The sequence below is a fragment of the Panthera onca genome, chromosome C1 (assembly GCF_046562875.1).
Source record: "Panthera onca isolate mPanOnc1 chromosome C1, mPanOnc1 haplotype 2, whole genome shotgun sequence".
In the NCBI taxonomy this organism is placed as follows: domain Eukaryota; kingdom Metazoa; phylum Chordata; class Mammalia; order Carnivora; family Felidae; genus Panthera; species Panthera onca.
The window spans coordinates 114,913,047-114,940,489 of record NC_138346.1 but is presented as its reverse complement, the minus strand read 5'-3'; the positions used below and the strand labels follow the sequence as shown (position 1 = coordinate 114,940,489).

The 27,443-nt window shown below is 41.4% G+C and overlaps 1 protein-coding gene across 1 annotated transcript in view; it reads right to left on the bottom strand.

Moving 5' to 3' along the window:
- LOC144617318 (uncharacterized) overlaps positions 1 to 26,366 on the bottom strand; it is a 29,062-nt gene extending 2,696 nt beyond the window's left edge. Inside the window, exons 1-3 of the mRNA XM_081796301.1 lie at positions 26,174 to 26,366; positions 25,672 to 25,963; positions 22,773 to 22,825 (exon numbers count right to left, since the gene is read on the bottom strand). Of these exons, the coding sequence (XP_081652427.1) occupies positions 22,773 to 22,825; positions 25,672 to 25,963; positions 26,174 to 26,366 (538 nt within the window). The remainder of the gene's footprint in view (positions 1 to 22,772; positions 22,826 to 25,671; positions 25,964 to 26,173) is intronic.
- Between the last annotated feature and the right edge of the window lie 1,077 nt (positions 26,367 to 27,443).

The window sequence follows — 27,443 nt, the reverse complement described above, 5'->3', positions numbered from 1 at the left end:
TGTGAGAGACAGACAGAGGGAGAGGGAAGGATATATTTTTTAAAATTTTTATATATTTTAATATATATATATATATATATATATTTTATATATTTTTTAAAATTTTTACTCAAATTCAAGTTAGTGAACAGTGTTATATTAGTTTCAGGCGTACAATATAGTGATTCAACACTTCTGTACAACACCCTCTGCTCTTCATGACAGGTGCACTCTTGATCCTCATCACCTATTTCCCCTGTCTCCCCGTCCACCTCCCTTCTGGTAACCATCAGTCTGTTCTTTATGCCTCCACATTTTGGCAGAAGAAAGAAAATTACGGTCCCCTTTATGCCAAGCACAGTGCTTTGCATGCTTGCATTCATCACCTATTTCCTGGTTTCTCTCTCTGTCCCTCTCTCTTTTTCAAGAGGGAGGCATACTTTAGTGTGAATGTGATGAGTATGACACTGATCAGGCCCCTTTTTCTTCTCTGACTTTCCTCCAGCGCTCTTTCCTCATGGACTCTGATGAAGCCATACTGCTTCCTTGCTATTCTCTAAAACCTCCCAGGCATTCTCTTTCCTTAGGATTGCCATTAGGAATGCTTTCACCTCGAATATCCACTTGGTTTTATCCTTTATTTCCTTCAAGTGCTTGCTCAAGTGTTGCCTTCTAATAAGGCCTGCCTTGACCACTCCGTTTGGCACATGCTCCTAACATACTGTATGGTTGGCTTATTTATTATGCAGGGGTTTGAGCAGAGGAGAGACATGACCTGACTCACTGCTGTGATGATGCTTGACCGTGGGGAGCTGAGGTAGAACAAGGAAGATCAATCAGGTGAGAGGCAAGGGAATGGACGTAATCAGGGGTCTGGCTTGGATGACTGTGTGTATGGTGGTGTATGCACTAGGAAAAGCAATCAAGGAGAAAGAGGAGGCTTGAGATGAGGGGAGTGATGATGATTTCTCATCTAATTTATTCCCATCAGATCTTTCTACCTCTTCCTAGCCTAACTCCATAGCGCTCCCTGTCCCTCACCTTTCATTTACTTGTCAACACTTTACAATCTGATTATTGCACCTCTTTCAGTCTTTCTTGAGGGCTCCTCTTCCTTGGCCAGTGCTTAAATGTTTTTGCTCTCCAGAGCTCCATCATTAATTTCTCTGCATGTTTGGGTCAGTTTCCAGCCTTCCCACTTATTAAGTAGAGTAGTGGAGCATGAAAGAGGCAAGACATATTGTTCATAAATTTTTATTGGCTATTTTTTTTGCATTTGCATAGTCTGAAACCAGAAGCTTGGAAGTTCGATCTGTAAACTCAAAGGAATTGCAGTCACAGTGATGTGATGATGCTGTAACACCTAATACATCTCTTTAAAGGATCATGTATAATATAGAAATTTGCAGAAATGTTAGAACTTGAACTCTCACACTTAACACTCTAATGAACTCCACGTAACAAAATTTTTTATAATATTATTAAAATTTAAACTTATACTGCTAACATGCTGAAGAAGACATACACATTATCCTTCAAAAGAAGGTTAATATTAAGAAGGATTAAAGTAGATTTACATTTTTAAAGGATTTTTTAAAGTTTATTTATTGAGAGAGAGAGAGAGAGAGAGAAGCAGAGAGAGAGAGGCAGGGAGAGGGAGAGGGAGAGGGAGAGGGAGAGAGAGAGAGAGAGAGAGAGAGAGAGAGAGAGAGACTCCCAAGCAGGCTCCACACTGCCAGTGTGGATCCTAATACGGGGCTTGAATTCACAAACCCACGAGATCATTACCTGAGCCTAAATCAAGAGTTGGCCACTTAACTGACTGAGCCACCCGGGTGCCCCAAATAATTTACATTTTTAAAGAAAAGGGGAGAGACATAACTCTGTCCTCAAAAAGGAGTTTTTACAATAAATTCCTGTACTTTATATTTTTCTTTTCATGTCTTTGCTTAGTTCCTCTTCTGCTGGTGTCTTACTTAAGATAATGTTCCCTTTGTTCTATTTATAGGGTAGAGTGTTGGTACAAAATATAGTAACACCTTGTTTTTTTGCTTGCTTTCATTGTTACCTGTTGTCTCAGAGCTGCCATTTTGATAAATATCCTCATCCTGTCTGTACCTTCCACTGTCCCTCAGCTGACTATGGTAAGATTCCTGTCTATGCCTTACATTAAGCCCCTTGGTTTTGGTACTAAATGACTAGTAATAGTTCTACTCTCCTATTCTTTTTGGGCCTTTGCTGTTACCAGATAGGTAAGAACTGGAGACCCGAGCTCTGCTTTTGTGAACTTGATTGCCCTCTGTTCATACCAAGATCACCTGGAGAACTGGACATTATGATGCTGCTTTCTATTTACTAGAATTGAGCTGATTGTGGATATAGCTCACTTAAGTGGGTATTACTATGTTTCTATCTTCCAGTGTCATCGAGTTGAGTCCTGGTCCTTTATGGCCAGAAGTCATCTGTCCACTAGTTGATAAGTGCTTTCTATTTGAATATCCTGACTGAATTTCACAGTCACTAGAATGTCCATTGCTGGGTGCTTGTTTTCTAGTGGAAATGTATGATGGACCATGAGGGGAAGTAGATGTAGATTAAAAAAATGACAGGATTATGTGTCATTCAGGGGACTGGCTCTAAGTAGTTGGTGGTCTTCCACCTATGTTAGATCTACACTGACCATTAGTGTCAAATTAAATTTATAGCTTATCCTTGAGTATCCAAAGTTAAATCTTTGCTCCAGACCTTGAATGATCAGAGGTATACCCTGACTGTTCAAGACTAAGCTTGTTTGTACTTCTATTCCCAGATTTCAGTGGACTGGAATCAAGGCTGAGTTCTGTTGTTTTCATATTATCCATAGTCCTATCCTGTGCTTTTGTAGTTGATGTGTTTGTAGCTATAAACCAATCCTTGCTTTTATTTACACTACTGTGTATATATTATTAGGCCGAAATTAATCTTGGGTTTGACTTGTTTGGCTTCTAAATGTGCTGTTTCTTGCCTGATTATAATTATGACTGATTTGTTCCTCTAGAGAACTTCCTGGATTCCGACTACTTATGGGTTGACGTTGTCCATTTATGACTAGACCCTGAATTTCTTGCATTGTCTTCAGAATATTCATGGATGGGTCCTTTTTGGCTTATCTTATTGAGTTCCAGTTGTCCATGGCCCTCCTCATACTGTCCATAGGTTGATATTGACTCTCTCTTTGAGTCTTTGTCACTACCTTTAAACTGACAATAACTATATCTACACTATCTATTTTTACTAGGATAAGGCTGTGTAGATGAAATTTGTCTGTAAGCTGACTTGCATGTCTGGATCTATTTTCTGATTGTTGGTGGCTTGACACACGTCTTCTGTGGTGTCAGACCTAAATTCCTCATGGGTAGACCCAAACTCCATTAGTGGGTGTCTGGTCATGATGAGATCCTGAATATCTATTATATTTTCCTGCCTGCTCCTAGTGGGAGGCTTGCCTTCTTGTTGGGTTGAATCCTGACTGTCCATGAGTGGCTCTCTGACCCCATTGCAATTCAGACTGTATGGTCCTATCTCCTTGTCTTCCTCTGTGCTGGACACATATTTCAAATGTCTGTATCTGGACCATCCATGAGTTAGTGCTGATGCTGTCCCTGAATCTTCTGCTTGTCCTTCACTCTCCCTGACCTGATGGGATACACAAAACTGAATCTTTGATGTCTGCTTGCCCTGTACCCAGATGATGATCATCTGTGTCCGGGCTGAGTCTCTAGAGCTGTGTCCTGTGTGTTTATGGAAAGATCTTTGTCTTCCTCTTATACTTGATCTTGATGGTCCACAGAATCAGACTCCCCACAAAGTCTCCTGACTTTCATGAGACCCTGAGTGTCAAGACTATTGCAATTAGTCTCCCTCTTTCCTCTTGCTTTGTCTCACAATCTGTGTCCACATAGCAATCAGCCTTTTAAATCAGCTTAAAAGAAATTTTAAATGTGCAAATCAAGAGTGTTACTTTCTTGCTTAAAACTCTCCAAGAACTTTCCATTGTACTTAGAATAGTAGACAAACTCCTTGCTATTATTCTCTTTGTGATTTGATCCTCATCAACCTTTTTGATTGTATTTTGTACCTTTATCCCCCTTGTTGATCATGCTTTAGACATACTCACTTCTCAGCTCAAAAGATTTTTCAGCCTGTATACTCCCAAGGACCTTGCCCTTTGATTTGATTGTTGGTTCTTTGTTTTCTGCATTGCTGACTTCTTTTTTTTTTTAATTTTTTAATGTTTATTTATCTTAGAGAGAGAGACAGAAAGAGAGAGAGAGAGTGCATGAGCAGGGGAGGCACAGAGAGAGGGAGACACAGAATCTGAAGCAGGCTCCAGGCTCCGAGCTGTCAGCATAGAGCCTGAAGCAGGGCTCAAACTCACGAGCTGTGAGATCATGACCTGAGCCGAAGTTGGACACTCAACTGACTAAGCCACCCAGGTGCCCCTGCATTGCTGACTTCTGTTTGTAATTCTGTTCTCTGCTCAGATGATGCCTAATACAAGTAACTTTCCTTCCTACCTAGACACCCTGACACCTTTATTTTACTATAGTATTTATTACCGTTTGAAATTTGTTTAGTGTCTGTCTCCCCCTACAAAATGTATAAGCTGTCTGAGAGAGTGATTTTGTCTGTCTCGTTCTCTACTATAAACTCAGAAGCTAGAATAGAGCCTGGCTTATAACAGGTAGGCACTTATTAATATCTGTTGTATGAACAAATGAATATTTTTATCTATGTAGAGTCTTCTTCATTATTCCTTAGCACATTGTTTACATTGTTTCCTTTGCATGCTTAGCATATTGTTCTACATATAGGAGGTAATATACTAAATTGTAGTTGCCATTTATGGGATTATCTCATGTTATGAGTTATCATTTTGAAGGAAATTTATTTTTTTCTCTATCTCCACAGCTTTTTCATCTTTGTGTCTCTAGCATGTATCAAAGTACTTATTTAATGCTAGAACTCAATACATATTACCTGAATAAATGTAATCACTAAATTAGAATTAGATGAATCATTGGATTAGAATTTAGTCATTGCTTATCTAGATAATAGAGAATCATGGAATTGGTCTCCTTAGATCACCTCTCCTTAGATCTACCTCAATGAAGACTTGTCTAAATTATCATATAGCCAAAAGGAGTAGAAGGACACAGAATTTCCTACATCTTTAGATTCAATAGCGCAGGAGGCAGTATGACTCATCTGTTCCACAGTAAGAACTATATGATATTTACATAAAACTCTCTGAAAATCGACAATGCTGAATCTCTTTTGGCCTGCCATGTCTTAGGGCTGTATAATGCAGCAATGCAAAGTGAGTGTAGAGCTATCTCAGAGAAGGCACATCTCTGTCCCCAATTTCCTCTCCATACAGGCTCTAATGACAACAGAGTAACAAAAATAATCAAAGCATGTATTGATGTTATGCCTTAGAGCACATTTCTAGATTTCTACCTTGGTTTATACTGAGTAGGAATAGTTGGATGGATTCCCTCTTACCTAGTTTACCAAAGATGTGAGTAAGATATGGACCAAAGTTGATGGCAGGATGCCGAAGGTGAAGAGAGTGACTTTAGCAAGCAGCTAAAGAGCCATGCTCAGGAGGAGCCACCTTTCATGAGATGGTCTGATTTATTCATAATCATATTCTGATTCACTGTATATCCACCTTTCTTTCTCTACTGTTTATTTCCCAGCGTTTTCAAGTATTCATTTCCCCTTGTGTTAGCAACTTCCAGATTTAGGTTGACATTAGTCCTGTGTAAAAGGAATTTCAGAGGAGGCTGTTTCTTCGTGTACATCTATCATCCCTTGAACTGTCTTGTGTCTTCCATATTGACCTAACAGATCCTTGATATATATTTGCTCAAGAACAGCAATCCTTGTCAGCATCTGTGCTGACAATGGATGGGCTTCTGAATTTTGATGATTCATGGGTTGCTAACAGTTTGCAGTGTGGTTAGCTAGCATCCTGAGGTGCTATTTCCTTGATTGTGTGGAGGTCACCATTTTAAACAGTGACTTGAACAACACTGTGAATAGATGGCAAACATGTATGTAAGATTCAAGATGCATGAAGATTGTATATGCCGGAATGAAATGGTGTGAAGCTTTAATAGAGGTCATTTGAATAGTGGTAGATGTTAAAAGCTGAATTTGGGAATAAAATAGCAATGTAAGCACAAGATAGAAAATATGTATTTTAGCAGAAATATGTATGAGACTGTGTGTGTGAGAGAGACAGACAGAGAGATAGAGATTGTGAGTGGGGGAGGGGCAGAGAGAAGGAGACAGAGAATCTTAAGCAGGCTCTCCACAATCAATGCAGCGTGCATGGCTGGAACTCACAAACCATGAGATTCTGACCTGAGTCAAAAATCAAGAGTCGGATGCTTAATCGACTGAGCCACCCAGGTGCCCCTTTACTTAGATGTTTAAAAGACTGAATCCTGGAATAATGAACCCTGTCCCCACTGAGAACTTTTTCTCTTCCCATTGTGACCAGACAGAGTGGCACAGGTGTTTCTTAGTCATGTTGACTTGCACAGTGAAGCCAAGATTTAGTAAGGGGTGAAAGTGACCAAACTCCAAAGGCAGAGATCAGTGACAAATAATAATTTATATAATTTCAGACGGTTGTCCCATTAGCAATTCTGTAGTCTTCCTGCTCGATGAGCTGGAAAAGTAATATCCATTCTGTTTCTGTAAGGTCTCTCTGATGCTGATGTGGGCCAGTCATGGTTGGTCATGGGAAATGCCCTTTGAGATGTGTAACCATAATTGTAGGGCTGAAGAGGAGTTGCAGTTTTTGTTGAGTGGTTTCCAGAAGGAGGTATTTGTTACCACTTAAGGAGGAGTGATTTTGAAGTTGGTATTCCAGGTGAAATACTTTACTGTATTCCACAGCTGAAGCCAATAGTCCTGCACACCCATCAGGACTATTGGCTGCAGTGTCTGTTAAAAAATAACCCTGGTCAGGACTGTCTTAGTCTGGGCAGGATGATGGTCAGGCTGACCCCACACACATTTTGCAATTTGTCTCTGGTGTTCTTGCCCTCTGTGTTCACTACAATTGATTTGCTAGGTGATGCTCTGCTCTTAGAGGTGAAAGTGAGCCAGTTAGGGCAAGGAGAGTTTATAAGTTGGTAAAATACTCAACACATTCAATCTTTTTATTCACTGCTGCATCACTTGAGACATGGAAGGAGACATTCTTACCAGAAATGGTTGGAAAGACTGGAAGGTGAGTACTTTGGGAGGATGTCTCTATAGCTAAGTATCAGACACCTGCTTGTGGCTATTGAGGCAGGTGGGAAGAGCACAAAGAAGAGCTAGACCTCATGAAGCACTCTCCTGCCTCCCCCATAAACCCCAGGTGGAGCCATGTTCTGGAAGGATAAATATAGTTCTGTGTAATTGAGGGAAGTTCAAAAGAAGAATCTCAGTATCCTGAGGTCATCATTTCATTCACAAGCATTTTTTGAGGGCCTACCTCATGTAGGGCACCGAACTAGTCATTGGGTTATAAGTACAAAGAAGACATGGCATCTGCCCTCAAGTGGTTCATAATCTAATGCAGGGTGTAGACATGCAGCAACCGCCTGGAATATGAGGTAATGATTCTAATCCAAGTGTTTCCAAATTGCTGTGTAATGACAGATGAGGGAGTAACTTGTTCTTCTCAGAAAGATCATGGAATGTCTCCCAAGAGGTGCTGCAGAAGCAGACCCTTGCTTGCTAGATTCTTCCATTCCTCACTGTATTCTCAGTGCTTTGCAGAATGCTGGACATGTAGAAGTACTCAATAATTACCTGTTGATCATGCATTCTAGGCAGGGGGAGCATCCTGAGAAGGGCAGTGATTCTCACAGTGTTGGTAACTATTGGTAGCCCAGTGTAGCTAGTTGATGGTGTGGGAAAGAATACGGGAAATGTGTAGGTAAGGAAGGCCACATGAGAAAGGTCTCATTTGGAGTACCTCATAGAGTGAAACAGGTCTTGAAATATTTTTGAATTAAATTAAGCTAAAATTTTTTGAATAGATAATATATACAAAAGGCATAAAAGGATATACAAAGATGAATTTCATTCCTACCCCTGCCTGTCACTGCTGAGTTTTACTTACCTAGAGGCAATCAGTGATACTATTTTATCTGTAACTTTCCAGACATAGTCTGTGTACATCCAAGCAAATACTTGCATGTAAATATTTTTCCATTTCCCCCTGTAAATGATGGCATATATACTTTCCTGGAACTTAACTTTTCTCACTTGATAATACCTTTTGGAAATTGTACTGGCACATAAGGAATGTCTTCATTTCTTTTTACGCTGGTTAGTATTCCATCCTGTGGGTGTACCCTGTTGTCTGAGGTGACTGGGGGTGTGTAGGGGGTGTCCTTTCATTTTGTTCTGCTTTCATTGCCACCCTCCCCCTTCCCCCCCCACCCCCACCCCCAGCCTATCTTTCCTTGTAAGAATCTTCACACTTGGAATCATGGTTTTCTGGTGACCTCTTGCTTGCTTCTTGGTAGTTTACCATTTTCTTATCCTTCATCCTGATCGTGGACATCATTGATCTGGCTTTGCTAGGACTCTGTCTTTGCCACGCTGTTCTCCCCCAGGTTTGATAGGATTAGTCAGGAGGCCTGAAATAGGTGGAGAGAGGAGGATTGTGCAGACTCACCAGCATAGGATTTGTTTTTTTCCAGCCCACATATAGCTTGGAGGAGAGTATTCAGGAGATAATGACAATAGTATCCTAAAGTATCCCGAGCTGTGAATCGCTCTACAGCCAGAGTACTCACTGAGATGGGGTTCTGGAAGTCCTTCAAGGATGGCCTCACGTCAACAACAGTGCATGTTTGGGCTGAGGCTGTCAATTCCTTAAGGAGTGCAGGTCTTGTTGGGGGGAAGCCTGGCTCAGTCTCTGCACAGCATTTTCTAATTCTCTTATCAGCCTCTCTTTGTAGTGAGCTGCTTGCACAGTGTCCTGTCATTTCCTAGGGATTCCTCTCTATTTTAGGGGGTCTTCTCTATTTTAGGGTGTCCTAAGCAACCTGGGAAAAATCTCTTGAGTCAGGAGCTGACATTTTTAGTGGTGGGCTCTGTGGCGGGAAGCATACCAGGGCAATGGTGTGGGACCCAGGGCCTTTGACTCTTGACTGCTTGAGGGTGAATTCCCTTCCCTCCTGGGGTACACCTCAAGGGAGTTGGGATGGTCTTTGCTTCCTCCCTTTGTTCAAAATGTTTGATTCACATTCCCTGGAACCCAGCTCTGCTCCCACTTTTTTCTCATCCTTTCTCTCTTGGACCTATTAGTGCTCATGCACAGTATATTTCTGTCACCCAAAATAATTTTTGCTGAATTACACATAATTTGTATATAGTGTGGCTATGTTTTATTGAATATTTTAATTTCCCTTATGCAGTTCCTGTTCTTTTTTTTAAATTTTTTTTTTTAACGTTTATTTATTTTTGAGACAGAGAGAGACAGAGCATGAATGGGGGAGGGGCAGAGAGAGAGGGAGACACAGAATCAGAAGCAGGCTCCAGGCTCTGAGCCATCAGCCCAGAGCCCGACGCGGGGCTCGAACTCACGGACTATGAGATCGTGACCTGAGTTGAAGTCGGACGCTTAACCGACTGAGCCACCCAGGCGCCCCTGCAGTTCCTGTTCTTAAGAAGCCTTTTGAGGAAAGTTTGTATGATGGGGTTGACTTAACATACCTATCGCTACATTGGTGCCCTTCTTGTGTAGACCAGGCCACAAGCCAGCCTGGAACCATGCCAGCTGCAAAGGTTCTAGAGTTGGCTCACCTGAGTGCCTCCCAGCTTTTTCCTTCACTTCTCTGTGACCTCAGGCAGCTACTTAGCCTCTCTGTTTCCTCATCATTAATATGAGGATAAAGTGCCTGTTTTAAAGGGCTGTTGAAAGTATTAAATAAACTAATCATGTCAGTTATCTGGCACATTACCTAACGTTTTAGTTATATTAAAACTCATAGATATTATTGTTCTATAATTATCAGAGTTTAGTTGCCAACCTAATGTTCGCTGTTTTAATTGTGTGAATGTAGGTACTCGTATGTGTTTCCAGTAAGAGGGGATCTGAGAATGTAAATGCCTTTTTCAAGGACTTTTCCCTTTGAAGGTTATTTTCCTGGAGGCCCCATGAAGAATGGCTCAGGGGGCACAGTGTGATCTGAGTCCTACCCCGTCCCATATCTAAACTTCAGAAATCACCATAGGTCTCTGTCTCTCGGAGCACAGCTTCAGGGGAATTGTGGTTTCTGACTGAGTTCCTCCAACTAGTGCTTTTTGCTTTTAATCTGATTTCCTCTGTATTTCCAGAGGAATGAATGAAGAAGCCCTTACTGGAAAAACATAGCAAAAGAGCCAAGAATGTAGTGAGGAGAAACAGTAGTAGAGAAATGAGATTAGGGTGGGGATCCCACTCAGAATTTGCATTTGTTCCTTCTTTTTGTCCCTGACTTCAGATGTCCTGTGTTATGTGTTCTCTTCCCTCCAAATGAAAGATGATCTGCTATCTAAAGTCACATTATATGCAGTCAGCGAGACTTCATTTGGGGGGACACAGTTAAGTACCTGGCTGGGGTTTTGTGGGCCTGTGTGTAGGAACTTTTTAGCAGGAGAATGTGTGTCTGTAGGCCCTGGCCGCTCTGAGTCCCGCTCTAGCCTGCACCTGCAGCTCTGCTCCGTGAGCGCTAATCTTCCTTTCTTTCTGATTTCAGTCTCTGGTTATTTCTCTCCTTCTCTATCAAGACCCTCAGAGGTCAGCGTCCCCAAACTTAATTCCCAGGTGCTTTTTGTCTCCCTTTAAGCTTTCCCACCATCCTAGAGTGTTCTCCCTCACTCCTAAGATTATTTCATGATAATTTTGTGCTTCAAACCTTTTGGCATCTTGAGGTTCTCAGCATTCAGGGCACTGAAATCTAATCTTGCCATGTGGGATTGAAGGCAGAATTAGAAAGTAATTATCAGGGAGTTCTCAAATGACTAGCGGATGTCTAGGAGAGGGAAGCATAGGGGAGGAATACAAGTTACCTTTGGTGGGAGGGATAGGAAGAGCAGGGAAGATAAGCAAGGGATTCTACTTCTTCATATGCTCTCTGCATCCTAATCTCCTATTTTTTTCCGTGAGCCTTTTATTGAAGCATAATATATATACACAAAGATACACAAATCAGTAAGTGTATAAATTGATGAGTTTTCTCAAAGTGAACTCTCCATGTAACCAACACCCAGATTAAGAAACAGAACACTACCAGGGCCCCTGGGTGGCTCAATTGGTTAAGCGTTGGACTTCAGCTCAGGTCATGATCTCGCGCTCCGTGAGTTCAAGCCCCACATAGGGCTCTGTGCTGACAGCTCAGAGCCTGAAGCCTGCTTCAGATTCTGTGTCTCTCTCTCTCCCCTCCCCAACTCATGCTCACTCTCTCTCTCTCAAAAATAAATGTTTAAAAAATTTTTTTAAATTAAAAATAAAGAAACAGAACATTACCAGCACCCCCAGAAAGCCCACAATTGTATCCCCTTCCAGGTACTCCTGACTCCCCAGAAGACTGTTATGCTAACTTCTAACACTGTAGATTAATTTTGCCTATTTTTGTACATAGCCATGGTTATTAATTTTCATTGTTCTACTTTATTGCATTATATGAATGCATTACAAATTACATATTTTTTCTACACTTGGATATTTGGGTAGTTTCCAGTTTTTGACTATTATAAATGGTGATACTATCTATGTACATTTTTGTACATGTGTTTTGCTTATGTAAGTATGCAAGTCTGTTCTCTTCATAGTTTGCTGAGAGTTTTTAACCAGAGTGGGTATTGAATTTTGCCATAACAGTAAATGATTATTTGGTTATTGGCAAGTGACCTGTTATGTTTCCAAAAGAATATGTGGAAAGTATGAGGCTAAGGCAGAGAACCAGTAAGTCACAGCATTCACCATTGATTGTTTAATTTGGATATTTTTGCAGTCTACTCATTTGAACTCATGGGCCCATAGGACATGTCAGTGAGTTCAAGAGCCTCTGAGTCCTAAAGGCCAGACAATGATTGTAGACAATCTTTATTCCTGACCCAACTCCTGAGTTGTGTAGGGATGCAGTATTCCACATTGCCAGGAATAGAAGTCTTGGAGTTTTACTGCCAGGGATTAAAATCTAGTCCCAGCCTTACTTCCTGTATGTCCTTGGGCAAGTCAGTTACCTTACTTATTATGTTCTAATTGTCTCATCTCTGAAAAATGGATAATAACAGTACCTACCCCAAGGTTATTATGAAGATTAAATGAGTTAATCCAAGTATAATCTCCAGCAGAATGCTTGGCATATAACAAGCAGCCAACATATCATACAACTCTGTAATGGAATGTGCTACAAGATGTTACAGGTGCAGCTTTGGACTCCAGAATCAGAAATCTAGGCCTGTAGTTTTAACTCCTTGGAGAATTGTGACCGGCTTTTACAAGATTAATTTATAACACCTCAAAAAGTCAGAAACTTTAGCTTGGAGATTAGAGAGATTTTTGGTTGAATCTCAAATGAAATAAGTGTCTTCAGGGGCACTGGCTAGCTTAGTCAGTAGAGCGTGTGAGTTTAATCTCTACATTGGGTGTAGAGATTACTTAAAGTTAAATAAAATTACTTAAAAATTAAAAAGAGTGGTATGATTCAGCTGTTCAGAAAGTAGATGACAAGAGAAATGAGTGTCTCAACTCTCTGTCCAGTGCTTGGCAAATGGTAGGCAGGCAAATTTTGGTTTTACCACAGTTTTTCTCCCATTTTTTCCACTGTTTTCACCCAAGAAGCTCAGGTACTTATGGAATACCTAAACCCTAAGAATAAAATTACATTTTAGAAAGGCTAACCAAAATTCTCTTTGGAAATAACTAGAGTTTACATAAATAAAATACTTGTTTATGAACTAAAAACAGAGTTAGTTTCACCTCCTTTTCATTCTGCTAGAATCATCAGAACGAATGGTTTGGTTTTTTTTTTTTTTTCTATGAAACCTTTCTTTTTTAACTCAGGATTGGAGACAGTCTTCCTGCATGCATACTCTGTTGAGAGTGCCAACTTAAACTGGATTCCTTTTGTTTCTAGTTAGGAGAATATGGAAATGAATTAATGAGAAAGGCTACAGTTGAGAATTTTATTTGCCAGTAGGCTTATGTTGATCAAAGCTTGGTGACTGAGTACTCCTCTCTTATTTTAATTTTATTTTCGTCCTCTATAAATCCTGGATCACCATCTCTTTCCCTTTATTTCTATTACTGTGGAGAATGGTTGGTAGTCACCAGTGAATGATTGGAGATAGATTAAACTCTCTGTCTTCAACATCCCCGACTGAGGAAAGTTTGACTCATGTCCTTTGATGTCCAGTCGGTCACTAGAGTTCTTATCTTCTCCACGCCCAGAAGCAAGACAGCCAGTTCTATGCTCTTCTTTGCTAAATCGCCTGAAGGAACAAGGATTTAACTTTCAACAAGCTGCACTAAACTTGGTTTCACTCACTCTTTCTGTTCCATGAGTGACCTGGGCTTGACCTATGCTGTTCCTTACCTGATCCCTCTATGTTCCTTTGAGTGACCCCACTGTCTCCATTCCTCCTCTTCTGCACTCTCCTCACCAAGAGGGGGCTAACTCCTATGATTTTCATTCCTTTTCTCTTGTTACTAATGAATAATACTTAGCTTTGACCTTGATGCTGATGGTACAGCTTTCTGTTACCAGTGTTGGACTTGTCACTGATGGTCCTGAATTCCTGTGTACCATTCTAAAACAGTTGCTCCGTTTTGTCCAGTCTTAGCATGGACTCCTAGTAATGGTAGTTGTAATCTTTGCTTGGGTCTCTCAATGAGCATTCAGGGAACTTTAATGTTTAACACTGTTCAGCTACATCTCTAGAAAATTTTCCTTTTCCCTATCTACTCCTCCCCCTTCCCCACCATATCCTAGCTGGTTTAGAGCCTTTCTGTGCTTTTAAAAAATGTACAAATATGCTGTTTTTATTTTTAGAGAGGAATAATGATTTGCCTATTTACTTATTAAGAAGGATATTACAAAATGTTCAAGCACTGAAGAAACTATAAAAAAGAAATTAATACATTACCTCACATCCCACTACATAGAAATAACTAGTGTTATCATTCTAGGCATATTTCTTTGTTTATATACAAATGGATGGATTGATGGATAATAGACAAATAGACATATAGGCAGATAGAGAAAAATGGCATCTTATATTTCATACTATTTAAAATAAAGTTATTAAATTCAATTTTATATAAATTTCCAGAAGAAAAAGAAAATGAAGTGAAAGTGGAGTATTTTCTGGCCTTCAGATAAATATTTCTTTATCACAAGGGATCACAGTTTTTTTAATAATAACCTACTGTTAAGAAAAAGAATTATGAAAAACCTTGAGATGTGGTAGTTTATGTTTTAAAAACCTAAATGTTTCAAGTTTTGACTGTATTAATTGGCTTGGTTAATTGTGAGCAATTTTCTACTTCCTGTCACCTGCCTCTCTCCTCTTTCCTATTCTTTCCAATGAAAGGGCGAGGTAATGTCTACAGATTTGGATAATAGCATGTGTGTATATACACATCTATGTTGTTTTGTTATATATGCTGTTATCTGAATCTGTACACATTATTCTTTTTCTATTTTTATGTATAATTATGTTATGTGTTAAGATTTTTTAATATTTACATTCTATTGGCAAATATAATTCTCATAATTGTTAGCCTTTTTTGAACTCTTTTGAGTTCATATTTTAGGTTTATATGTTTGAGTGATAGCTTCACGGATGCCATATTCTCTGAGGTCTGTGACATTTGAGACCATCTGCTGCTTGAAGGACCCTGGAGAGGCACTATGTTCTTGATCACACTTTCCTTCAAATGCTGCTGTTGCTGTCAGCTGGCCTTGAATTTTGGGTAGCAAAACTTGAATCTGACTTTGTGCCTTGAGAAAATATCCTTTTTCTTCTTCAAGGTTTGGAAAATTCTTTAACTCTTAAGTTTAGTCATTTCTTTCAAGTTTATTTATTTATTTTGAGAGAGAGCAAAAACAGGGGAGGGGCAGGGAGAGAGGGGGAGGGAGAGGGAGACAGAGAGAGAGAGAGAGAGAGAGAGAGAGAGAGAGAGAGGGAGAGAATCCCAAGCAGGCTCTGCAGGGTCAGCGCAGAGCTGGACATGGGGCTTGAACTCACGAAACTGTGAGATCATGACCTGAGCCAAAATCGAAAGTCGGACGCTTAACCGACTTAGCCACCCAGACGCCCCTAAGTTTAGTGATTTAGTTGAGATATGTCATTTTATATTGATTTTTTTCTGGTTATATGATGGACCCTTTCTTGGTATCTAGCTAGTTTTTAATTCTGGGGAGTTTTCTTTGTTGTATATCTCTGAATACTTCTCTAGTCCATTTATTTGTTTCTCGCCAAAGGTTTATCAACTATCTTCCTACCTTTAAACTTCTCGTTAGTAACTTTAATCTTTCTATCACTTTTCTGCACTTTCAGTAGGATTATTTTAAGTCTTTTCACCCAGTTAGTAACTTGATTTTGAGCTGTTTCTTCATGTTTGTAATTTATGTGTTAGATTTGCAAAAGGATTGTTACTAGGGATGTTTGTCTGACTTCCTACAAATCTAACTTAAAGCAGGCTGGCTTTCTGGGTGGTTTATTGTAGATAAGGGGTTGGTTTCCTGGTCAGGTTTCTGCAGTTTGTGGGTCAGAGTTCTATTATTTTTTTATTTTGAGAGACAGAGAGTGAGTGAGTGAGACAGAGAGAGAAAGAGAGAGAGCCAGAGTGCATGAGTGGGGGAGAGGGGCAGAGGGAAAGAGAGAATCTTAAGCAGACTCCATGCTCAGGATAGAGCCTGACATGGGGCTCAATCCCATGACCCCGAGATCATGACCTAAGCAGAAACCAAGAGTTGGATGCTCAACCGACTGAGCCACCCAGGCACCCCCAGAGTTCTGTTTTTATAGATGGTCTGGCCATTGTCTGGATGAAGGTAGAAACTGCCAGTCTTTTTAAAGACTAGGCCTAGAAATGGCATAAGTCACTTCCACTTTAACTCTGTTGGCCTGAGCAGTCACAGGACAGCCCAGACCAAGAATAGGGGAAATAGACTTCACCTGTTGATACCAGGAGTGTTAAAGAGTTTGTAGCCATTTCAGATCTGCCACAGGGTGCGTGTATTTTACCCCTGGAAATATAGTTCTCTTCTTATTCTTTAGAATTCTTCATGAAGGATTTAATGTGAAAATTGACTTATCTCTCATAGCTGACACATTATGAACTCTGTTCCAGGAAGATAGATACCCAAGGATACACACAAGAGAAATGCATACTCCTCAAGGTTCAGCCTCATATCCTGTCTGCTGTCTTATCCAGATGACCTCTGTGACCAGGGAGAACTTCATGAATTTCTTTTAGCCATTTAGTTTGAGACCTGGAAGAGTGGCTAGTCCAGCAGCTTGTTTTAGGTTTCCTGCTTCCAATCCCACTCTGATTCCCTCTTGGCATTTTATACTACCAGACATCTCAGAATGTATGAGAGATCCAGTGATAAAAAGAGAATTTTAAGCCTTTTTATACCATCACGGAAAGGCCCACCTCCTGTTCCTTTTGGTACCAGTTTTTTCTTGAATGATTTCAGGTTTACCTGTGACTGTGGAGTGAAATGGGGGTTGGTAGTGGTAAGGGGAGCTTCACTGTACTTTAGGCATCAGGGGCGCCTAAAGGGATCAGGTCAGAGATGGAGTTAGGCAGGTAGATGATCTAAATAAGTGAGGCCGCCTTCAGTTAGAGGGTATGAGGGCTGGTATCAGTCTAGCCAGTGGGTGGCAATCTTACTTCTCAAGTATTGCTGATTGTTACCAGAAGATGCTAATCCACAGATGCCTTAACTTAGAATTTTGAAGAGAAGTCCTTTCTTTGAAGCTGTCTGTGTTTTTATGTGGAATCACCTAAAACAAACTCAGATTCAGAATACTTGGGTTAACATGGTGCAAGCCAAGTAAAACTCATCTGTAGGCTAGATATGGCCCTCAGGTGATTAGTGTATCATCTCTGGTTGGCATGTGATTCAATGGTAAAATTCTTAGATAGTGCATTCATTTATAAAAGCATTGCGTTTCCACCTCAGACATGCTCTGTTTACTTAGAAGTCCAATCCAGAAATCTGGCAGATTACCCAAGACTCTTTCCACCTGCACGATCACCACCTTCTATCTGTCCCTGCATCATATCCATGTTATCTGTCATGTCTTTGACACTCCACACTGCTTTGCTCTTACTGATTAGATATTGCAGCAGTCTCCCAGCTAGTCATCTTGCCACAAATGTCACCCCCTTCCTGTCTTGCCACCAAAATGACCTCTTAAAATACAGATCTAGGGGCGCCTTGGTGGCTCGGCCGGTTAAACATCTGACTTTGGCTCAGGTCATGATCTTGTGGTTTGTGAGCTTGGGCCCCGCGTAGGGCTCTGTGCTGACAGCTCAGTGTGTCACTCTGCCCCTCCCCCACCTGCTCACGTGCGCACTCTCTCTGTCAAAAATAAACATTAAAAAAAAATAAAATGCAGATCTAATTATGTGACTTCTCTGTTTAAAACCCTTTGTTGGTTCTTCCTGTCAGAAGATAAGAGGAGTTAAGGTGGCAGAGTGGTAGGGAGATCTTATGCTTGCCTCATCCCTCGAGACAGCTAGATAAATATCAAATCATTCTGAACAGCCAAGAAATTGATCTTAGGACTGAGAGAGCAAAACTGCACATCTAGAGGTATAAAAATGGTCACATTAGGGAAGGTAGGAGCTGCGGAGATGTGATTTGGGGGAGAAAAGAATCTCGGATGCTGCGGAGAGCAGGGAGCCCTGATCACAGAGAGGGGTGTAGAGAAAGAGCAGCACACAGGAGACTGCACAAGAGAAACACTTCCCCAGAATCATTGACTGGGAGAGTGAGAGGGGCTGATTATTGTGAGTTTTTACAACCAGTGGAGCTCAAAGGCTGGGGTTTTAGAAGTCCATGTCATGGAGGGTGTGGAACCCAGCAGGCACAGTGGTGCTCCCATGGAGGAGGGCGGAGGCCCTGGAGCACACAGCATGGTCTGAGGAACCTCTGAGTTGCACTGGGAGAGAAGGTTCCTCTTCTTGGAGTGCATTTGGGAGAGGTGGCACTGCCTCTCAGGGACAGAAGAGCCAGGGGATGCCATTGTGCTGTCCTGTTCATTAGCATAGGGGCAGAGACACCTGCTGAGGGCTGCTAACCTGGACGCTGGTGCTTTGCTGTGTTTTACTCTAAATTCCAAGCCCCTGTGTGTTTGTGCAACTGCCCTTCTGGGACAAATGGGCACCAGCCACAGCCCAGTGAGACCCTTCTCATGAAGATCATCGAGGGTCCATGGTGCACTGGATACCTAAAATTTGGAGTTTCGAAACTCAGCTGGTGTACCTGAGAGAAAACACAGGTGCACTGTGCTGCAGGGCAAGCAGACGGCCCCATCACAGACAGGATTGAGGCAGGGATATGAGGGAGGCCAGCACAGACACGATCAAGGCAGGGATATGAGGGAGGCCAGTGCAGACAGGATCGAGACAGGGGTATGAGGGAGGCCAGCACAGACAGGATCGAGGCAGAGATATGAGGGATGCCAGCGTAGATAGGATCGAGGCAGAGATATGAGGGAGGCCAGCGCAGACAGGATTGAGGCAGGGGTATGAGGGAGGCCAGCGCAGACAGGATCAAGGCAGGGGTATGAGGGAGGCCAGCACAGACAGGATCGAGGCAGGGATATGAGGGAGGCCTGGGACAATGAGAGGAGATTGTTCACTCTCGTGTGAGAGCCTCCCAGACAGTAGTAGTTGTGAACTCCCCTCTCTATAGATGAGGAGGTGCTGGTGCCACTTTTCCCTCCCTCCCAGACTAACTTTTGTGAGCAGCATGGGGCCCACAGTGGAGGCTTGAGCCTCTTACATCAAGGTCCCCTCTCCTGCACTCTGCAGATACTAATGAACTAGGGCAGGTGTGTCTGAGAGCCAGAGAGGCAATGAGTCCCTCCCTCAGAAGGCCAGCACGGACCACACACACCAAGTCTACTGACCAGAGAGTGCTAAAAAACTTCAGTTCTAGTGAAAATAAGATCAGGCCTCTTTTAACAAGCAGACCAGAGCACACCTAGTTAAAACTCACCACACACTAGACAAAGTCCAAACATTCTCCACGACAGGCAGAGAGAAGCTCTGCAGAGGACTGACCTGAGGGAAAGAACAGCCAAAACACAGCAGCAGAGTGCACACAGCACACACCAAAAACATTTCCTGAAGCACCGGCACTCTCAGGAGCAGGAAACATAGCTACTGTCGAAAGAACAGAAGATAACAAATGTGGGTGAGGATGTGGAGAAATTGGGACCTTTGTGCACTATTGGTGGGAATGTAAAATCATACAGCTGCTGTGGAAAATAGTATTGTGGTTCCTTAGAAAATTAAAAATAAAATTGCTATATGATCTAGCAATTCTACTTCTAGATATATAGCCCAAAGAATCAAATCAGGATCTGACAGAGGTATTTGCACACCCATGTTCATAGCAGCATTATTGTAAATAGTCAAAAGGTAGAAGCGAACTAAATATCCATAGAGGAATGAATAAACAAAATGTGGTATATACAAAGAATGGAGTATTATTTAGCCTTAAAAAGGGAGGAGATTCTGATACATGCTACAATATGGATGAACCTTGAGGACAGTGTGATAAGTGAAATGAGCCAGTCACAAAAAGACGAATACTCTATGATTCTATATGAGGTATCTTAAATAGTTAAATTAATAAAAACAGAAGGTAGATTGGTGATTGCTAGGTGCCAGGGGGAGGGGGAAATAGGGAGTTATTGTTTAATGAGTATAAAGCTTCAGTTTTGCAAGATGAAAAAGTCCTGGAGATTGGTTGCACAACAATGTGAATACACTGTATACTACTGAACTGTGTCCTCAGAAATGGATAAAATGATAAATTTTATGTGTTTTTACTATAATTAAAAAACATCAGTCTTCTTACTGTGACTTCCAAGATGCTACATGATCTGATCCCTGCTTAATTCTCAAAAATTATCTCTTGCAAACTGTTTTCCCAACCTCCACCCCTGCAACCCCTACACCCCAGGGCACTTAGGGTTGGGAAAAACTTAAGGGATTTGGTTAGAAAATAATTTTTGGCTTTCTTATAGGAGTAGTGAGGCTAGTTCATTACTTCAAACTTCCTTTTTTATATCTAATTCCTTAAAAACCATTTACACCTAAGCCTTCCAACAGAGTTTGTATCATCACCTCGCTATAGCTGTTTCCAAGTCAAATGTCAAGTTACTAATTCAGTGAACATATTTCATTCCTCATTTTATTTGACCATTCTAGGGTACTTGAACTGTTGAAATGTTGATAACACTCTCTCCTTTACATTGAAAAGTACATAGAAATCAGAATCAGGTTTCATATCTTGCTTCTGCTGCCTATTTGTATGTGACTGTGGGTGGCTAATGGTAGGTTTTCTCGATATTCTATCCTTGGTTCTCACTCTTCACCCTCCCATTTCAATCATTCCTATAGCCTCATGCATAATGGCAAACATTTATTGAATGCTTATTATGAGCTAGGCACCATCTTAAGTATTATTCATGTATCACCTCAATTTTCACAACCATGTTAAGGTAGGTACTTTATTATCTATAATTTTTAGGTGAGGATACCAAGGCATAGAGATCTTGAGTAGTTGCTCAAAGTGCACAGAATATTAATGACAAAGCTGAGACTCTCCCTAGACAGCATTTGGCTCCAAAGTCTGTATTTTAACCAGTTCAGTAAACTACTTCTGTGTGAATTGCTCTGATATGAGCTCTTGTTTGATGTATAGACACACATATCCATTTGCTCAGGAAAGCTCTGCCTGACCCTCTCTTGGGACTCTCAAGCTCACAGTGTCCAAAATGGATCTTACCGTTTTTCCTTCTCTAATCTTACTCTTTACCTCATTGAATGACCTCATCCTTCATCCAGTTGCTGAAGGTAGAATCCTAGGAATAACCTTAGATTCCTTCCCCTTCTCTACCTCCAGATTCAATTGATGACCAAATTCGGTTGACTTCATTGTTCGTATGTTACTGTCATGAAGAGTGGTTCACACTCCTGTATTTCTCCCTTGCACCATTGCCCTCTCACAGACAGGCCTCTTTACCTCTTGTCTTCTCTAGGATAGAGAAGGTCCATACCATTTGATGTAGACATTTGATTAAGGAATTTCTCTGCTCACAATTCTTCTGTAGCTTATCTACTGGGTAAAATCTAAATAACCATTTGTAGTGAGAATTATAGAACAGTGTTTTTAAAACTATTTAGGTGTGAAAGATCAGGATTTACCTTTCTTAAGGGACTGAGACTTTCTTAAAATAAAAATGGTCATTATTGACAATAGCTGAGATATGAAAGCAGCCCAAGTATCCATTGATAGATGAATGGATAAAAAAGATGTGACACATACATACACATATATATATACACACACACATATACATACACACACATACCTACAATGGAATATAACTTAGCCATGAAAAAGAATGAGATCTCGCCATTTGTAACAACATAGATGGACCTAGAGGGTATAGTGTTAAGTGAAATGAGTCTAACAGAGAAAAACAAATACCCTAAGATTTCACTCCCATGTGTATTTAAGGAACAAATGACAAGGAAAAAAAGATACCAAAAAAATTGCCCTTAAATACAGAGAATCTAAAAACACAAAACTTGTAGATATAGAGAACAGAATGGTGGTTGCCAAGGGGAGGGGTGTTGAGAGTAGGTAAAATGGATGAAGGGGCTCAAGAGGTATGAATTTCTAGTTATAGAATAAATAAGTCATGGGGATGTAATGTACAGCATGGTGACATAGTCAGTATTGTAGTGCATACTGAAAGTTGCCAAAAGAGTAAATCTTTAAATAAAGTTTTCATTGTAGGGGCACTTGGGTGGCTCAGTTGGTTAAACTTCTGACTTTGGCTCAGGTCACGATCTCATGGTTTGTGAGTTCAAGCCCTGCATCAGGCTCTCTGCTGTCGGCACAGAACCTGCTTCAGATCCTCTGTCCCCTTCTTTCCCTGGCCCTCCCCACTGGTTCTCTCTCTGTCTCTAATAAATAAACTTAAAAAATGTTCTCATTTTCATAAGGAAAAAAAATTATAACTTTGTATGGTGACAGATGGTACTAGATTTATTGTAGTGATCATTTCATGGTGTACACAAATATCAAATCATTATGTTGTGCATCTGAAATGAGTATAATGTTATATGTCTAGTAGACAACTAAAAAAATTAAGGAGAAAAAAATAAAATGTTTCCAGAAAGTCATCACTTAAAAAAAAAACAGAAAAAAAAATACAGAGGACAAACTAGTAGTTGCCAGAGAGGAGGTGGGTAGGGGATTGAGTGAAATACATATGGGAGATTGAGGGTACACTTATCTCAATGAGCAGTGAGAAATATGTAGAATTGTTGAACCATTATAGTGTACACCTGAAAGTAATATAAGACCACAAGTTTATTATTCTTCAATAAAAAAATAAAAGTGGTCAAACCTTGAATATTGCACCACTGCTAAATTGTTATAAAAAGTTTCTAAATTTTCACCCTTAATTTCTGTGCTTACCTTGCTCTGCACCAAGAACAGTGTGCAGACCAACAATGGAAGGCAGGCCCATACTTTAAGAAGACTTGTCACATGAGACTGGCTGTGAAGTCTGATTGTGAATAATACGCCTATGTTGGTGTCTTTCACTTCCCTATTCTACTACTCTGTATCCCTCTGTCCATCAGATAAACTTGCCATGGATTGGTATACTTTGGAGGAAGTTTATGTGCAGGTAAGAGCGAGCTAGGAAAATGTCTGCACCTTAAGAGTGTCCCAGTGAAAGAAAAACTCAGACATTTAGTTATTTTGCATGAAGATCGTTGATTCACATGTGAGGGATTTGGCTGATTGAGTTAAGGAACAGTCAAAAACACGTTTCATAAGGGAAAGAGAGGACAGAAAATTGTAACTGGGATTTGCCCAGTGAATCTTGCTTGTATCTTTTTGGCTAAACCATTTTCTCTCAGCTAGCAAAGAGGAGTGTCTGGTGATTCCCTTGTTGAGTGGACAGAGATATGAAAGAAAACAATTTCAGTTGTCTATGGGTTCTTCTGAAAGTGCTGAGAGTTATACATACCTGGCTATCTCTGTTGTAATGACTGTCCATCATTCCATCAGTACCTCCACCTTAGTTATGCTAGGTCTGCACTGTTTCCCTCATTGTAATTTCTAGTTCTTCAGCCTGCTAGTTAGGCCTGACTCCTCTAGGGAAGGGCCTCAGAAGCTGAACTAGCTGGTTATGACACTGGAGGCAAGGTGGCAAATTTTGCCACAGAAATGGAGAGAGGAATTGTTTTCACATTCCTGATGGTGCAATTCAGTGAGGCCTGCACAGCTGGTACCTTCTATAGGTTTTGCAGCTTTGGTAGGGGTACCTGGGGACAGCACTTCAAACAGGGAAGGAGGAAGCCGGTAGGGGGTAGTGCCCCCTTCGAGTGGCTTGTGGAGAGCAAGCATAGACAGAATAATGTTTGAGAACACTTAGAAAAAAATGAGCTTGTTTGTTGCTTTTCATTAAATACCTGTCCACATTGGGGATCATTTAAACCTTGGCCGTTAATTTCACTTTATCTTGATCTGTTCAAGTAAAAGTGAAGGAGAGATAGCTTTTGTAAGTACTTTTATAAAACTCAGAATTAGGAGACTTGAGGACTAATTGCTGTTTTGGTATGGATTATTTGTGTGACACATGCATCTGCAGAATGGGAGCATTGGCCTAGATATTCTCTAATGTGCATTCTGGTCTGATGTTATGGAGAGGGAAAACTTGGGTATGGTTCTCACAGAGGGATATTGCTTCTAATGGTAGAACTTGTACACATTTGTACTGTTCTTTCTTTATTTCTTCACCTGCCAGCATCAACTCTTTGTGTTTTCTTTCCAGGGCAGAGAGGGCATTTTCTTTTTTTTTTTTTTTTTTTTTTTGCAAGCTACTTTTTTTTTTTTTATTTTTTTTTATTTTTATTTTTTTTTTATTTTTTATTTTTTTTAATATATGAAATTTACTGTCAAATTGGTTTCCATACAACACCCAGTGCTCATCCCAAAAGGTGCCCTCCTCAATACCCATCACCCACCCTGCCCTCCCTCCCACCCTGCCCTCCCTCCCACCCCCCATCAACCCTCAGTTTGTTCTCAGTTTTTAACAGTCTCTTATGCTTTGGCTCTCTCCCACTCTAACCTCTTTTTTTTTTTTTTCCTTCCCCTCCCCCATGGGTTTCTGTTAAGTTTCTCAGGATCCACATAAGAGTGAAACCATATGGTATCTGTCTTTCTCTGTATGGCTTATTTCACTTAGCAGAGGGCATTTTCTTTGTTGCTTTTCCTTTGTCAAAATATTTCAGCAAAAAAGTCTCTGCTTTCACTAATCTCCATTGGAAAACAGCTCCTAGTGTCTTTGGAAGAAGGACCTGTGGTTAGTAATTTCTGTGTACTAATCTTGGTTTGACTTGGCTAATACCCACTTGGGTTGATGTTTGGGTAATAATTATGGTGTGATTCATGATTAAGCTAAGCCTTTTTTCAACCTGAAGGTGATTGTGTGGCACAATGATTATGTTCTTTTTTCCTTGGGCTCTTTATTACTTTTGCATGGTGTATAATTGCCATTTGGTCATATATCTTTCTAGTGATATAAGAAAAAGATGTAATTTTGGCTATGGGGAAGTAAGTTTTCTGGGATCTATGACAAATAAGCATAGAAGAGACACATTATGACATATGCCCCAATTGTTTATTTTGAATCTTTATGCAATTCACTTTTTTGATTTTAATGAAGCCAGAATAATATAGAATTCCATTACAAGGATAGTCCAGAAAGATGTACTGAGCCCTGATAATAACATTGGAGGTTTGGCCACTAGAACAGTGATTTTATAATTTTTGCCACTAGAACAGTGATTTTATAATATTTTTCACAAAGATCAGTACACAAATCTACAAAGGTCCTAAAATTTAAACTCACAAAAGAAAAATGCTTACTTCAACCCCAACACCCAAAATACTGTGTTTTCTAAATTTAGGTCTAAATAACATTGTTTATTCCCATTCACCATTTCCAAACAAAGGCATAAATCTTCTAGAGAATAAACTAAACTATGCCCAAAGGAAGAAATTGTGTAACTTATTCAAAATAAAATGGTAACGTAAACCCTTTGGAAGTATAATGAGAAGTTTCTTGATGCAAAGTTATGTCTTGTTTCACTTACCTACTCTCAGTATTAATTATTTTTCTATTGGGTTCTCACTCATAATAATAATATCTTTCTAACTGACCAAATCCCAACTGTTTTGAATTATCACTTGAATGACCGTATGTTCGTGACTGCATATTACTGTCTGATATATTGGATGTTATAAATTCATCTCCAGAGTGAGGTCTGTTCCTGAATGGCATATTGGTGTAATCATAACTTACACGACCATACTGAGACTGTCCAAAATCTGAATCAGACTTCCTGCAATTTTCTCTTTGCCCTGGAAGAGACACTGATTTCTGGTAGAAATAAAACCCTGAGTTTTCAGAACTGCCATGTACATTGTCATGTTGTCTTCTTTGACTGGAACTGGACCTTTCCTGGACTGACCCTGACTGAGTATCTGAGTCTTCTGATTGTCCTTCACTGTCACTGGCTTGACCGGTTCTGGATCCCTGGTGTCTGCTGTTACCAGATCCAGAAGAGCTTTGTCCACGTCCAGCACCCGAATGTCTGGAGCTGTCGACTAACTGCCGAAGGTGACGCCCTTGCGTTTCCCTGGTGGTGGATCCTGACTCTAGGTGGGCAGAGTCTGACTGCCCACGAGAGGCCATCTGCCCTTGACGGGACCCTGAGTGCCCGGATCTGTCTCCTGACTGCTGGTGGTGGCGCCCTTGCCTTTCCTTGGTGGTGGATCCTAACTCTCGGTGGGCAGAGTCTGACCTCCCACGGGAGGCCGCCTGCCCTTGACGGGTCCCTGAGTGCCCAGACCTGTCTCCTGACTGCTGGTGGTGGCGCCCTTCCCTTTCCCTGGAGGTGGATCCTGACTCTCGGTGGGCAGAGTCTGACCTCCCACGGGAGGCTGCCTGCCCTTGACGGGTCCCTGAGTGCCCAGACCTGTCTCCTGACTGCCCATGGCTAGACCCATGTTCCTTCCTCAAAGTGGACCCAGACCTTCCGAGGGTGTTTGAAGATTCTCTACCTGCACCTTCTGAATGTCCTTCGCTGTCGCTGGCCTGACTCACACTGGATCCCCGCTGTCTGCTGGCCCCGTATCCAGAGGACGATTGTCCATGTCCAGTGGTTGAGCGTCTGGAGGTGTCTGCTGACCGGTAATGCTGGGATTCTTGTTGTGCTCTTGTGCCGGATCTTGACTGCCCACGGGAGGAGTCAGTGTGTCCCCGAGAGGATGTCTCTCCGTGATGAGACCCTGATTGTGTGTAGCTGTCCACAGAGTGTCCATGACTAGATCCTTGTCCTCTTGTGGTACCAGAGTCTGACTGTCCATGGGCAGAATCAGAGTGCCCATGATTGTCTCCCTGCCTTTGTTGAGAGTGAGAGAGTCTAGAGCCGTCTCTCGCATGGCCATGGGCAGACCCACGTTGGTTTCCTGAACCAGACCCATACCGTCTGTCCAAATCTTCTGAGTGTCCTTCACTGTCGCTGTCCTGACTGACACTGGACCCTCGGTTTCTCACTGGCCTGGATTCAGATGAGGATTGTCGATGCTCAGGGTGTGAGTGTCTAGAGCCGTGTGCCTGAGTGGATGACTGATGGTGACGAGAGCTTTGCTCCGAGTGTCCACCATCGGCTGCCTGACCCTCAAGGGATCCTGCCTGTCTAGAGCTGTCACGTGCCTGCTCAGGGAGGGATCCTTGTCTCCGTCTGGTGCTGGATTGAGACTGCCCGTGGGCAGAATTCAAGTGTTCTTGGGAGGGTATCTGGTAGAAATAAGCCCCTGAGTGCTCAGAACTGCCACGTACATTGTCATGTTGTCTCCTTTGACTGGACCTGGACCGTTCCAAGACTGACCCTGACTGAGTATCTGAGTCTTCTGATTGTCCTTCACTGTCACTGGCCTGACTGGTTCTGGATCCCCGGTGTCTGCTGTTACCAGATCCAGAAGAGCTTTGTCCACGTCCGGCACCCGAATGTCTGGAGCTGTCGTCTGACTGCCGAAGGTGGCGCCCTTGCGTTTCCCTGGTGGTGGATC